A 12,746-nucleotide genomic window follows, 5' to 3' on the forward strand; every position below is an offset into this window, starting at 1 on the left:
ATGCTAGGTTCACGCCAACAGTATGGCGTTTATGGTAATTCAATACCAGTGTGGCGTTGACCTATTCCTTCTTATAGCGCTGAGTATCGGGTGGCTGTTGAAGGAAGCATTGCGGGACTCTGGTATACTGCGATATATATACTAGCATATGTACTATTGCGTTTTACGCATATGCGCCATGTCTGCTCAATATCGTCCCTGTTCTAGCGTGTATGGAGTGCCAGTGTTGCATGAGCCAAGGTCTACTATTGATCAGCGAGCAGCGCCGGTCGTAAACTAACTACCGTCACCCAAGAATGGATGATGCCAGTCCCAAGTAGAGAAGACGATTGGAGAATGGAGCCGGATGTGACGATCTTAGTTCAGGGCCAACCTTTCCGTCTTTCCAAGGAAGCGCTAGTGAGACGGAGCGAGTATTTCCGGGGCATGTTTGAGTCAGGCATGAAGGAATCCAGTCAGGATGTCATCGAAGTCCAAAGACTGTCATCTGCAACCTTCAGCATCTTGGCAGGGTTTATTGCATCATCTAGCCTGGCTGTTGATGGAAATAGTCTCGAAGATGTTATTGAAGGTATTGCCTTCTTACAGATGCAAGACGCTGTACCTGCCTGTATTGACTTCCTCAAAACCTACCTCTCCTTTGATAATTGCTTGGAGGTTATTGCCATCGCGGAAAAGCACGCTTTCGGCCAAATCGTGGACGCAGTGTTCGACTTTCTGGGGAAGGACTATCTTGCTTTTTCCAGAACGGAGACGTTTCAAACACTTCAAGACGAAGAGAAAGAACGTACCCGGGCTGTACGCTACCGAGGCCGCCAGCATCTTGCCGTGACCAGGAAAGAAGGGTGTATCCCAGGGTCAGGGAAGAACGTCAGGGACCTGTTTTATTACGTGGAGGGAGAGCAAAAATGGAAGTCTTTCACGCAGCTACCTGACGACTGTTCGAAGTTCACCATCAACTGCAGCACTGCAGTGGTGGACAACTATCTTTACATCATTGGCGTACTTAAACACAGGATTCGTAGCCACCAGCGGCCTAAGAGTCGCGAAGGACCTGGGTGTGTGTCAAGATTCTACTACGAACCTATCAACTATCAGTACAATCCGTTATTGGAAAAGTGGGAGAAAATCCCTCCATTTGTCTGCGGAAGGAAACATTTCTCCTTAGTTGCTCTTCGCGACGGTCTTTTCGCTATAGGCGGAATCACTGCAGAGTCCACTCTAGCTGATGGCAAGTTCTGCGAGTCAGTCGAACGGTTCGACGTCTTTACGGAGAGGTGGTCCCACTGCTCTCCCGTTCCCGTGCAACGTTACGAAGTCCGCGTATCCCCCTCGCGTGACAACCCTCCGACGACATCCGTAAAGGATGTGATCTTCACCCTCTTGACCTGCCATGGCGGACTCTTCCTCAAGCAGTACTGCCCGACGGACGACAGATGGACCGACGTGTCCCCGGGCCCATTGCCGGGTAGAGTTCCGTGCATCTACCGCATGTTCTCACACGAGGATGACATCTTCATTCTGGGAGGCAATCCTACTATTGACCGCAGCATCATCGTCAGGTATGACCCGGCAGACAGGCAGTGGACACCTCTCCGACGGCCACCCCCTCTAAGAGTGGAGTACTTCAACGCGTTCGGGGTTGTTCTTGAGGGAAAACTCTACACTGGAAGTGGTGAGACGAGGCAGATTGACCGCTACGACTTGGATGAGCAGCAATGGGAAGGGACTAGTCAAACTTTGATGCCTGCACTTGGGCCACTGGAGGCCTTTACAATATACCTGTAAGATTTATCCATATTATGTGGTGTCCTATTTACACGATTCATGCTTGTAGAGTACAATAGGAGTGGGCATCTATTTCTATCGGGGAAGATATGATTATCTTTGCCGATGTTGATAAATGATTTTGTGTCTTTGTGGTGAAACAAACGCAGTGTACAGTTTTTTTGTGCTGAGGGTCATCTTAAAATAAATCCACAGTGCGTGAAAGCTGGATGTCTTGCTTCATGTGTGCGCTCGTTGCATGGTATGATTTTAGACGTTAGAGTCCATTCCAACTTTTCCCAAGATGTGATAATCAGTTGATGCTGTCCATTGCAAATGTTTCCAAGATATGATAACCAGTTGATGCTGTCAATCATAGCACAACCGTAGATTTGTTGATAATCAAGCCTGTAACACGGAGATCATAACAAGGTGGCATATCACTTCTAAGGAACTGCCCTACAAACCGAATAAGCATTCAAAACAGATTATTGACCAAAGAACTGTGTCAGTGCATCTGCCATTGCATATATGAAGAAACTATTTGTGTATCGGACTGTACCACCCATCCATATAGAACAGTCTAACCCCCTGCCTGCCCGGCACGAATACAGTATCTATTTTAAGACCTCGTTATTCTGACATGGGACGTTCCTCACGTCACCCGGCTGAGTTTCATCGTGGTAAAAATAGACCGTGTACAGTGTGTTGTGTTGATATGCCAGGATAGATTCCTGGGCCAGGGGATCTGTAGAAAAGATTACCATCGGCAGAACTGATAGAGTTAAGGTAAGAAGGACCATTATTGCCTAGTTGTGTCTCATGAAGAGTTGGGGTTATGATCTCTGCCATTTCATGTGCACAGTGAGGGCTTACGTGTCCCTCGTCGGCAAACATGGTGGACGTCTGTTATATATGCCATTGTATGGTGTGCATTAGTGACGATTTTGAGGTCTTTTTGAAAGATCTTAAGTTGGCATGTCAGCAGAGAAATGGCAGTACGAACGAGCGTTTTCAAGCTACACACCGCTTACTATTGGACGAAACATCCTGCACTGTAGTCGACAGTCTGTTGATATGTATGTTTTAAGCTGTGACATAGCCCACTGACAGCATTCAGCTAATATAGTACATATCAGTGCCAATGGTAGACATACATAGTTACGGCGCATACATCTGCTCACGTTGTAAGAACCCTTGTCTTGGCGAATGTTCATCATAAACCTCTTTGCAGTTTAGGGCACCAACGGCATCAGGTCATTGACCCAGTACGCTATGTTAAAACGCCGTATACATGTAGTAAGATAAATTGTTTAAAACCAGGCATTTTGTCCGTCCCAGGTCGGAACGTCACAAGTACGATGAAGCTGTCTCGGTTCCTGTGCTTCGGCGGCAGTAACCTCATTCTGCGGGAGAGGTTACGGCGCTATCTGGGGCCTATCTTTGACCCTGTTCGCGACAAGGTCACTCGGGTGTGTCAGACAACAGTCACTGTTACTATGGAGATCCTGTTATGGACGTATGCCTACACACACGCACTGCTGTCCATCCTTCTGGTTTGGGATATAACGCCCGCCATCACTGGAAGGAAGACTTACGCGCCAAGCCCTCTGGACCAGCGACGGAAGCCACAGAGGAACTCAGATGTGGTCATCCTGGTGGACGAGTACGAGTTTGAGGCTAACAAAGCTATTTTGTCAGAGAAAAGTGAGTATTTTCGAGCGATGTTTGGATCTGGGATGAAGGAGTCCAATCAGAGGATTTTGACATTACATGGCGTCCCGGCGGCCATTTTTGACATCATCATAGACTGCGTCCACGGCTCTCCTCTCGCGGTGACGGACGAGAACTTGGCGGATCTGGTGGCCGCGGCGTCGTTCCTCCAGATGCCTTGCGTCATCACGGGCTGTGTGTTCTTCCTGCGCGCCAACATGGACGTGGAAAACTGCACGGACGTCCTGGCACTGGCCGAGATGTACGGGGTGCAGGAAATCATCGACGAGGTCCATAAGTTCATGCGAGACAATTACATCGACTTCTGCAAGAGTGAGAGCTACCAACTCCTCAGTCCTGAGAAAAGGGAATATCTGAAAACACTGAGGAACAGCGGGAAGCAGTATATAGGCATTATCAGCAAGGAGGGGGCCATGAGGGGCTTACAGGTGGATCCTGATGATGTGAAGAAGCTACATTACTACGACGAGGAACAAGACAAGTGGAAACTGCTAGCTAATCTACCGGTAGAGGTAACTCTCTTTCACTCTTCCTTTAGCCTTGACTTTAACCCTTTGAGACATAATCATAAGCTTTTGAAGACTACGTTGAGACTGCACACATTGCATAAATGTCTCTGTTTCTTTTAACGTTTCAGGTCTCTCGATGGAACTGCAGCATCGCAGTGATTGACAACTACCTGTACGTGGTGGGCGGGTTCAAGCCGCGCACTGGAGACTCATGTTTCCAGTACCTGCCAGGAGCATACAGGTGAGCACACGTATACATACCTTTCAGTTGACTAACACTTGAGTAGCTATAAGGTGTGCGTGCACATGTGCGGGATTTCATACCTGTCAGGTACGTGTAGTTCAGTCACATGTCTGTCAGGTTCTAACAGGTGAGTCAGTGCTGGACCCTTACAGCCGATGTTTTGAATGTTCACCTGCTGAAAGCCACATGGTAATGGATAACCGTACCCTTTTACCTGTTTTACCTTTGCAGATACAACCCGTGCAAGAATTCATGGGAAGAGGTCCGCGCCATGAGGAAGCGTCGTCGCCACTTCAGTCTCGTGCCGCTAGAGGGCGCGCTTTACGCCATCGGCGGCTGGTGGCTGGACGCCTTCGCTCCGGACGCACGGAGCCGCATGTTCGACTCCATCGAGAAGTACGACCCCGAATCCGACAGATGGAGCATCGTCACCACCCTCCCCCTCCCCAGATATCGCGTACACATGACACTCACTCACGACAACCCCCTGGCAGTTGCCTTCGACTCTTCCATCTTCATCCTCCTGGCCTATAGGGGCATCATTGTCATGCACCAGTACACCCCCTCTACGGACAAATGGAGGGAGGTTTGCGAGGTGCCGTTTCACAACGAACTGTACACTGTCTACACGATGTTGTCGCTCGATGACGTCATCTACATTATAGGAGGGAATTTCGAGGAGAATATCGTGGTAAGTTATACGCCGGAGACGGACGAATGGACTAAGCTGAGCTCGGTGACGAGGGTGGCGTATTTCAACGGCAGCGCCACCTTGCGGGGACGTAAGATCTACATCGGGACGGCGGAAGACCAGACGCTGCAGGTGTACGATGTGGACACCAACACGTGGCAGCCGGCAGGGGGCGCCACTATGCCGTTCCTGGGACCGCTGGTCGCCTTCACGCTATCACTGGGCTGAATATGGTAGATGGACAGTCTGATATCTAAAACTTTTCACCTTATACTGAGCATGTCACAGTGTTGAGTACACTATGTGGAGAGTACAGTATGTGGAGAGCACACTATGTTGACGTGGAGAGTACAGAATTGTGTAGAGGGGACCTATTTACTTAACACTAACAAGGAAAAAGATTGAGCTGCAATCACAGAAGTTTCGAAACACTGATCACCGTTCAGACCAGAATTTATTCATCTATCAATAAGATAGACATGCCGAAAGTTACACACCATCAAATAGAACAGGATAAAAACTAAAATATTGATTTCCACCATATAGTTATATTCATATATTTTAAGAATAATTGTCTTCATTGCACTTTATCTGTTGACTGCAAGGTGACAAAAACGCCTAGTTTGTTCATTGCCTATTCAAAAATCTTTAACAGTTAAAAATCGTCGGGTGAGTTTTATCAATCTGGAATGAGTTTGAGTTCTGAGTCTACTACTAAAGGAATATTGGAACCGAGGTACTATTTCTTGTAAGCCCCAAGCTACGACGCAGACCGAAGGCACTTTGTTTCCAGAAAAGTAGTATTTACCGCAAGGTTTTGGACGGAAGATACAGATAGAAATTTTAAGCTAAGCTAAAAAAATCAAATTGAGACAACCACCAAACACATATATTGATTTTGTTGGTAACACTACATGCATACTAGTATATGTACCCGTGCGAAATATCAAAACCGTACAATAACTTAATATGCATACCTTGGTTGCCGGAAAAAGCTGCACATTTGAAATACATATACAATCTAATTCCACAGCTGTTCTACCAGTGTCATAATATTGAGCAGGTTTTAGACTTTTTCTTTTTCATCTTCTTGCCTGTGTTCTTGTCTACTTGGTCCATGCTACCCGTTGTTGTTGGCTGTACATGCGGTGGTGTGGACTTGACTGCATCTTGATGTTTGTTATTATCAACAGTGGGTGCTGTTTGTGGGACGTTCTCTACTTCGTTTTCTTCGCGTGCATCTTTTGGGTCATCTGGCTCTTCTGCTTTGTCTGTGGTGGCTTCGCCATCCCCCTAGGAATAATAGTAGGCAAATTAAAAGATCATTTTGAGCTGGCTACACTCTACCGCTTTTCTTTGCACTTTCCACTTATAAACTCAGAACAATATCTCATTGGCTCACCAACTCGTGCATCGGAAATCTTTAAGATTAATTTGAAGTCACACGATCAAAGTTATCTATATACTTTCCAACCATAGGGTCTAGATATTAGATACCGTTGTGTTGTAGGCTTGTCCATTGGCTGCAGGACAAAATAACATCGGAATGATCAATTATTTTATGATAATTGAGACAAATTTATCCAACCAAGGTGAAAATAACAACCTCTGACGATGTAATATTTCGGTTTGTTTTCAAATCTAGATCTGTTCTTTTTTGAATCCAATGTTTTACCTTTTTTGCTGCAGCCGCTTTTGTCGGAGTTTGTCCTCTCTTCTCTTGCGGCTTAGCCTGAGGGCTGGGGCGTGCGGGTTTTGGAGCTGGGGTAGCATGACGGGAAACCTGTTGCAGCAATTCTTCAAACTTGGCGCCTTCCCAGTTGTTCTATTATAACAACAGAAGACATCTGTGATTACCCATTCGTATAAACCAGAAGTGTGTCTATTTGAACATATAAAGCTGTAACGCTACAAGTACGACCACTCTCGTAGAGCCTAGGTTGTACTGTACTGTACCTGAGTACTCTCATCCCTGCAGTCGATGTACAGGAGTTCCGTGAATGCCATGCTCATGGGGCCCTCTGGCGGCCAGGATGTGTCCTGCAGCAGCAGAGGCACTATGGGCTTGCGCAGTGCGTCCGCCAGGCTGACCTCCCTTCGGCAGTTTGCGGAGAGCGTGTATTTTGGGGTCACGCAGGAAACAACAACCTAGGGAAAAAGACATTATAAGATGTCAAAAATCAAAGTTATTACGGACAACATTTTGAACCATTTTGTTTTCATGTGGTACTTCATCGAAACTGCTACAACCAAGGGAAACGAAACACGTCATACTGAATAATATGGGTACAGTATAGAATCATATGGAGCTGTGTTGGCAACAAATCAGGTAGAGGGATAAAAGAATCGTTAGCTGTTGGTGTATCTTGTTGATTATTTTGGCTCTTGATATCCAGACTAGATTCCAGAGTCATTGAAAACACAATATTGTCACCTTGGCACTCCTGATGCCCTTGTCAATCTTGCCGTAGAGCGCATCTCCTCCTCCCATCTGCTGTATGTCCATCCAACAGGTGAAACCTCGTGACGTCAGCTGGCTGTACAGGGCCTTCACCTGCGGCTGGTGACCCCACTGGTAGGACAGGAACACTTCCGGGTTCACCACAGGTTCTACGTCCTGCTGAAATATAGATTTCGCGTCATTACCCAATGCTTCCATAGTGACAATAGATCTAGGTGCGAACAAAGACCAGTAAAGTATTTGTTCGCAAACTGGCAAGATAATCAGGATAGCTTACTCTCTCAAAAGTCTTACGAGGACTAAAAAGGCCTCATTTGTGAATTTAAAAAATGAGGGGTTTTCGAGCAATCATTGCAAACTGAAGTTATTGGATCTATGAACTGACAAACCTTGTCTTCCACTGGCGTGCTGGACGTTTTTTCCTTCTTTTCAGACTTCTTTGTACTGCTGTCTTTCTCCTCTTTATTCTCAACGCTTGGTGTCCAATTCCTGTATTCTGTAGCGCGATCCAAACATATCCTGATTAGGTAATGATCCAAGAATATGTTTCTAGTTTCTAGTATTGGATAGAAGATATGTTCAAACTGGATGTGTATAGCAATGACCGTTCTTCTTAAGACATTGTATACTCTAAGAAAATTTCCAAAAGACAGGACAGGAATGGTCAATCCTGACACATCTGTGATTGGACTTACTTGTGTAATATAATGTATCTATATATTATGTGTACTAATCCTACCATCCGTGATGAGGCTCTGGTCCGGAGCGGCATGATAGGCCAGCTGTCCTAACAACTCGTAGAAGCTGGAATCAGGCCAGAATTTACCGGAACTGGAACTGGCACCGTGAAACATGATGTACAGGAGCTGGAAAGAACAAGAGATTATATCATAAAGATGGTGATATCATATGCTCATAGAGGAATGATGGATACCTATCTATCTTCATTCCAAGAATTGGCTTCATGACGTAAATGACCTTAAAATATGTTTGAAAGGTGCTACAAGTGTATCAAAATACTTAAAAAGACTATGCAACACTGTTGAGTTTACTATTTTCACGTACCTGAGAGAAAATCATGCTCATGGATCCAGGCGGCGGCCAGGGCGTGTTCTCCACCAGGAGGGGGATGATGGGTTTGTTCAGCAGGTTCGCCAGGTTGATCTGGATGGAAGATGAAGAAAAATGCATAATCTAACTACCAAAGTGGCCTGAAAATCCAACTTTGAAATGGTTATGATTTTACAAACCTTCTATCATCTAGGACTCAACAATGTTAGTATATTGTACGAACTGACCTCATGGTTACAGTTTGTAGACTCTGCGTACTTGGGCGTGACCATGGCCAGAACAACCTTAGCTCCCCGCATGCCCTTGTCTATCTTCGCGTACAGCTGATCTCCTCCACCCATTTGTCCTATCATGAAAACAAAATTAAAATTGAATATTTAATATTAGAAATTCGTATTTGCATTTATAATAACGTTCATTAGAAATGAAACATGCAAGTACACCAGTCTAACGTACAGATGTAACGCCGATGATGGCCAAGAATCCAAGGTCTACTAAAAGATGATCTTACCGATATCCATCCAGCTCTCGTACCCAGCCATCTGCAGATGTTCCTTGATGAGTTTGACCTGGTCCTGAATGTCCCACTGGTAGCTGATGAAGATAGGCGGCGGGTTGGTGGGCTCGTCAGCCGCTGGTTTGGGTATTGCTGCGCCTACAGTAGAGATCCGAATGATTGTGTTAAGATAGTTTATTAGTCTCAACATGTACCTAATCTCACAATGACTGACGGAGAAATGTTCAGTAAACTTTAAAGTATATTACATTACGATAACTTTGAAACAATAAGTGTGTTCCTCTTATTACCAGCCTCCTCCATGGCGGTCTCGATGATTTCCGCGGCGTCTGTCCGGCCCATCTCCTGTAGGGACTTCAGCACGGCGTAGGTGGCCTCGCTGCTGCGGTGGGTGTTGTACCTGACAGATACCAGTGATTTAGATATGATATCCCTTGGAAGCAGGCCCCGTTATAAACTATTTCTCTAATATTTTGAAGCACATGGATCAAGAAGCAACTGGTCTAAAACTGCCTGGTCCAAATCCTATTCCGTTTTGAAGGCAAATAATAGATGGGTAATTTACCATTCGTTGAGCATGGCCATGGTGGGGTCGGCGTTGGTAGCCCAGGCCCGGATGTCCTCGGGCCCGTAGCCGAGCCGGACCGCCAGGAACCTCCAGTCATAGTCACCTTCCTCATTCATCAACAGGGACACGTCACGGGACCACGCAGGGGCAGCACTGAGGGTCTGTCAATGACGGAGTCGGTCACACCGTGTCAGTAGCTTAAGGTAAACTTTATTGAGCTCAACGTTATCTCAAAACGGTACAAAAATAGAACTGCATCTTGGCAACAAGGCGTTTGTACCAAGACAATGAATAAGTCATTAAGATAGGCTGTTTGGCATACATGAATGAACTGTTACTCGGCCACTACGTCTCCTCACATGTGGACAGTGGAAGCCTTGTAACCAACACACTTCAGGGTCTACAACAGCAACGACTCTTTGAATCCTCAGTCTGTTTATTCTCGAACACTTTCTGCTTTTCTCTCCATATGTGTAAGAATATCATCCACTTTCGTGCCTAGGATCTGTATCTCACGAGTAAATTCCTGCTTGAGACTATCTAAGTCAGAACGAAGGTTGGCAAGGTCTTGTCTCAATGGCGCGACCAGGACCACTTCTATGGCGTCCAAAAGCTGCTGATGTTCTGGCAGAAGCTGGGCCTTGGCTGTGGCAACCGGGGTCTTAAAGTTGGAAAACAATTTGTTATTTCGGAACTTGGAAATATATGTTGGATTGTTGACTTGATTTTGTCGCTAGTTGGAGTTAGATGTAGAGACCAACCTATAATGATCTTGAAGTTAGTTCATTAGTCCATGCCCTGTACCCCTTAATATTAATATTTTGGTTAATGCAAAATAACATTTCATAGCTGTATACCACAGAAGTCTTTGCATGACTGTTAAATTACCACAGCAATCGCAAATCACGTACCTTGTGGTCTATCTCCTCCACTTTCTCCACCGTCTCGTCCACCACGTGCTCCAGCTCCGTCAGCTTCTCTTCCTGCTGCTGGACGTCCTCCTTCACCTCCCCCAGCTGCTGCCGCTGGTCCGACACGTCATCCGCAAGGTCTTCAACCTGGGGAAAATAGACATAGTATCGCTTGCTTGGTCCACTTGGACTTATAGTATTTGTGTAGTAGAGTAGGCCTCAGAAGGACGACGGCTGAGACATCAAGATTTGCCGGTTTCGACCTGTTTTTCAAAAGTCTTCATCAGCATCAGAAAGTATGTGTGAACATTGAAAGTCTTGAAAGAATGAATGTAAGGAAATGTGCCTGGCCAAATTTGTGCTTTTCTGATTCAGAAAGGAGACATATCTTACTTTTTCCTCTGTTTTTGTAACTCGTTGGTCCAGCTTGTCCACCTCCTCTTTCTGCTCTTTGATATCCTGGTCCAAGCTCTTCAGGCTGTTGAAGAAAGGAAATCAAAAGCATCATTCTTGGTACAGACGTTTCGGTAGAACCATTGCTATTTAAGTATTGTAAGATTGACTCTTTTGACAGTCAAAATACTTATTTTCACAAACCTTCTATCATCAAGGTAGTCCAGCATGCCTTGAGCCATGTCAGCAACGCCAGGTTGGCTGCTCTTCAGCAAAACTTCGATGTTCGTCCTCCGCTTCTCCAACACGGACTTGTACCGGCCGCCTACGGTCTTCATGAACATCAGGACAGAGCTTTGGTACGTGGCATCACCTGTTGTAAGCTTGTCCGTCAACAGGGCCATAACTCGCTCTGCGTACTCCTGAGTATTGGAATAGAAAGGCATAAACAAATCTATCAAAATCTGATTCTAGCGAAAGAATGTGTTACTTTGTGTTATAGTGATGGTAGTTACGGAATTTGGATTTTGTAACTCACACTCGATCTTAGGATGTTATCATGGAGCTTATAATTTTGCAGAGTTAGAATTGTCCTTTGTTGCCAGATGATTCCATTTTTGCAATGTTACAGACAATATCGTAGGATTGAATGACATGTATTGTTCACACATACCTCATTGTATAAGCCTATGATAGACTCAACTTCGTAGATAAAGTAGCACATCATCGGCTGGGACTTGTACACCTTCTCTAATGTGTCAATCTTGTCCAGGAATGGTTTGGTGTCGTCCTTACAGAGCTCTTTCATGGTTTGCAGTGCATATGACATAGAGGACATGTTGTCGAAACCCTCTTCCAGCTTTTCTGCATATGGCATGAGGACCTGCAAATTAAAGGAATACAACACCATTTAGTTGGGACTTGCATTGTCAGAAGAGTGTATGTCACATTTCTTTTCCGCATTGCCTTATGTTACAGCCTGACGATACATGCACGTACTTGTGGCTCCGTTTTTGACATCTCGTGGAAAAGGTGGTAGAAGCCGTAATGACTGTCAGCAGAAACGTCGTCCATCTTCTCCACTATTTCAGGGAGACGTTTCTTGAACGGTTCAGGGTTGTGCTTGTACACGGCCGGTAGCACGTCTGCGAAATTGTAGATAAACAAAGATATCCATTAGGTCATTCCCATGTATTTCTCATAGAAAGTAAACCTTCTCTATCAATGATTCAGCGGACAACATCTACGTGAGGTCGTACAAAAGAGATAACGGAATACTCAAAATTCCAATAAAAATTCAATCGATTGACAAGGGACGTATGGGTGATGATGGATATTGGTCAATAAACCATAAGTTTACTGACTAGCAATTGCATCGTTGGTATCGTTGTTGATGAAGGCATCCAGGAGCGGGTCTGCGTGCGGAGCCAGCACCTCCCCCTGCTGCATGAACATGTTGACGTAACTGGACAGGCTCATCTGCTCGGACACCTCTTCGTTACCAAGGAGACGGATGAAGCCAGGCGTCACCAACATCAGGTGCTCAGGATTACTCATGTTCTGTGTTTATAATCATCCGTTAGCAAACTTAAAAATGTAGTCTCAACAATCATTTTCATTGGAAGACATTTTCTTTCCTATGAACGACAGGTGATATGATGTTTCAAATCGACATCATTGTAAATGTGTAATGTTTTCCTGATGTATATGGTTGGTATTTTTGGTTCGCTTTATTGGTTCCAAAAAGCAAACAGAATAAGAGTGCTTGCTTTTTCGATTGACGTGCATAAAATCACAAATATAAAGAATGGTACAATTAAAGTTATCATAGAAAAAGAGGAAACACCTTGCTTGTAATCCGTCTATGCCCCTGGTAGGCT

At 45.2% G+C, this 12,746-nt stretch overlaps 3 protein-coding genes across 6 annotated transcripts in view; 2 read left to right on the top strand and 1 right to left on the bottom strand.

Moving 5' to 3' along the window:
- Window positions 1-336: 336 nt before the first annotated feature.
- Window positions 337-1,788, top strand: LOC118413203 (kelch repeat and BTB domain-containing protein 11-like). The gene has a single exon (XM_035816419.1). It carries the CDS (start codon window positions 337-339, stop codon window positions 1,786-1,788), a length of 1,452 nt encoding a protein of 483 aa, XP_035672312.1.
- LOC118413461 (kelch repeat and BTB domain-containing protein 13-like) lies at window positions 1,656-5,975 on the top strand. Of its 2 annotated transcripts, none has more exons than XM_035816855.1 (4): window positions 1,656-1,784; window positions 3,109-4,013; window positions 4,139-4,251; window positions 4,486-5,975. In XM_035816855.1, exons 2-4 carry the CDS (start codon window positions 3,129-3,131, stop codon window positions 5,171-5,173), a joined length of 1,686 nt encoding a protein of 561 aa, XP_035672748.1. In that variant the 5' UTR covers window positions 1,656-1,784; window positions 3,109-3,128; the 3' UTR covers window positions 5,174-5,975. The 2 variants fall into 2 exon arrangements, with proteins under 2 accessions (XP_035672748.1, XP_035672747.1); XM_035816854.1 differs by lacking the exon at window positions 1,656-1,784 and adding an exon at window positions 2,471-2,556.
- Window positions 5,971-12,746, bottom strand: part of LOC118413458 — a 31,931-nt gene continuing 25,155 nt past the window's right edge. Inside the window, exons 10-25 of one of the 3 annotated variants that reach the window (XM_035816849.1) lie at window positions 11,540-11,749; window positions 11,071-11,288; window positions 10,867-10,951; window positions 10,474-10,620; window positions 9,560-9,723; window positions 9,285-9,394; window positions 8,989-9,132; window positions 8,705-8,823; window positions 8,472-8,570; window positions 8,146-8,272; window positions 7,796-7,902; window positions 7,380-7,565; window positions 6,902-7,093; window positions 6,621-6,770; window positions 6,443-6,468; window positions 6,064-6,238 (exon numbers count right to left, since the gene is read on the bottom strand). In XM_035816849.1, coding sequence (XP_035672742.1) covers window positions 6,163-6,238; window positions 6,443-6,468; window positions 6,621-6,770; window positions 6,902-7,093; window positions 7,380-7,565; window positions 7,796-7,902; window positions 8,146-8,272; window positions 8,472-8,570; window positions 8,705-8,823; window positions 8,989-9,132; window positions 9,285-9,394; window positions 9,560-9,723; window positions 10,474-10,620; window positions 10,867-10,951; window positions 11,071-11,288; window positions 11,540-11,749 — 2,160 coding nt within the window. In that variant the 3' untranslated portion in view covers window positions 6,064-6,162. Of the gene's footprint in view, window positions 6,239-6,442; window positions 6,469-6,620; window positions 6,771-6,901; window positions 7,094-7,379; window positions 7,566-7,795; window positions 7,903-8,145; window positions 8,273-8,471; window positions 8,571-8,704; window positions 8,824-8,988; window positions 9,133-9,284; window positions 9,395-9,559; window positions 9,724-10,473; window positions 10,621-10,866; window positions 10,952-11,070; window positions 11,289-11,539; window positions 11,750-12,746 lie in introns of all 3 variants that reach the window. The other 2 variants (XM_035816848.1, XM_035816847.1) reach the window with 2 other exon arrangements.

Source organism: Branchiostoma floridae, chromosome 4, assembly GCF_000003815.2.
Source record: "Branchiostoma floridae strain S238N-H82 chromosome 4, Bfl_VNyyK, whole genome shotgun sequence".
NCBI classification, from domain to species: Eukaryota; Metazoa; Chordata; class Leptocardii; order Amphioxiformes; family Branchiostomatidae; genus Branchiostoma; species Branchiostoma floridae.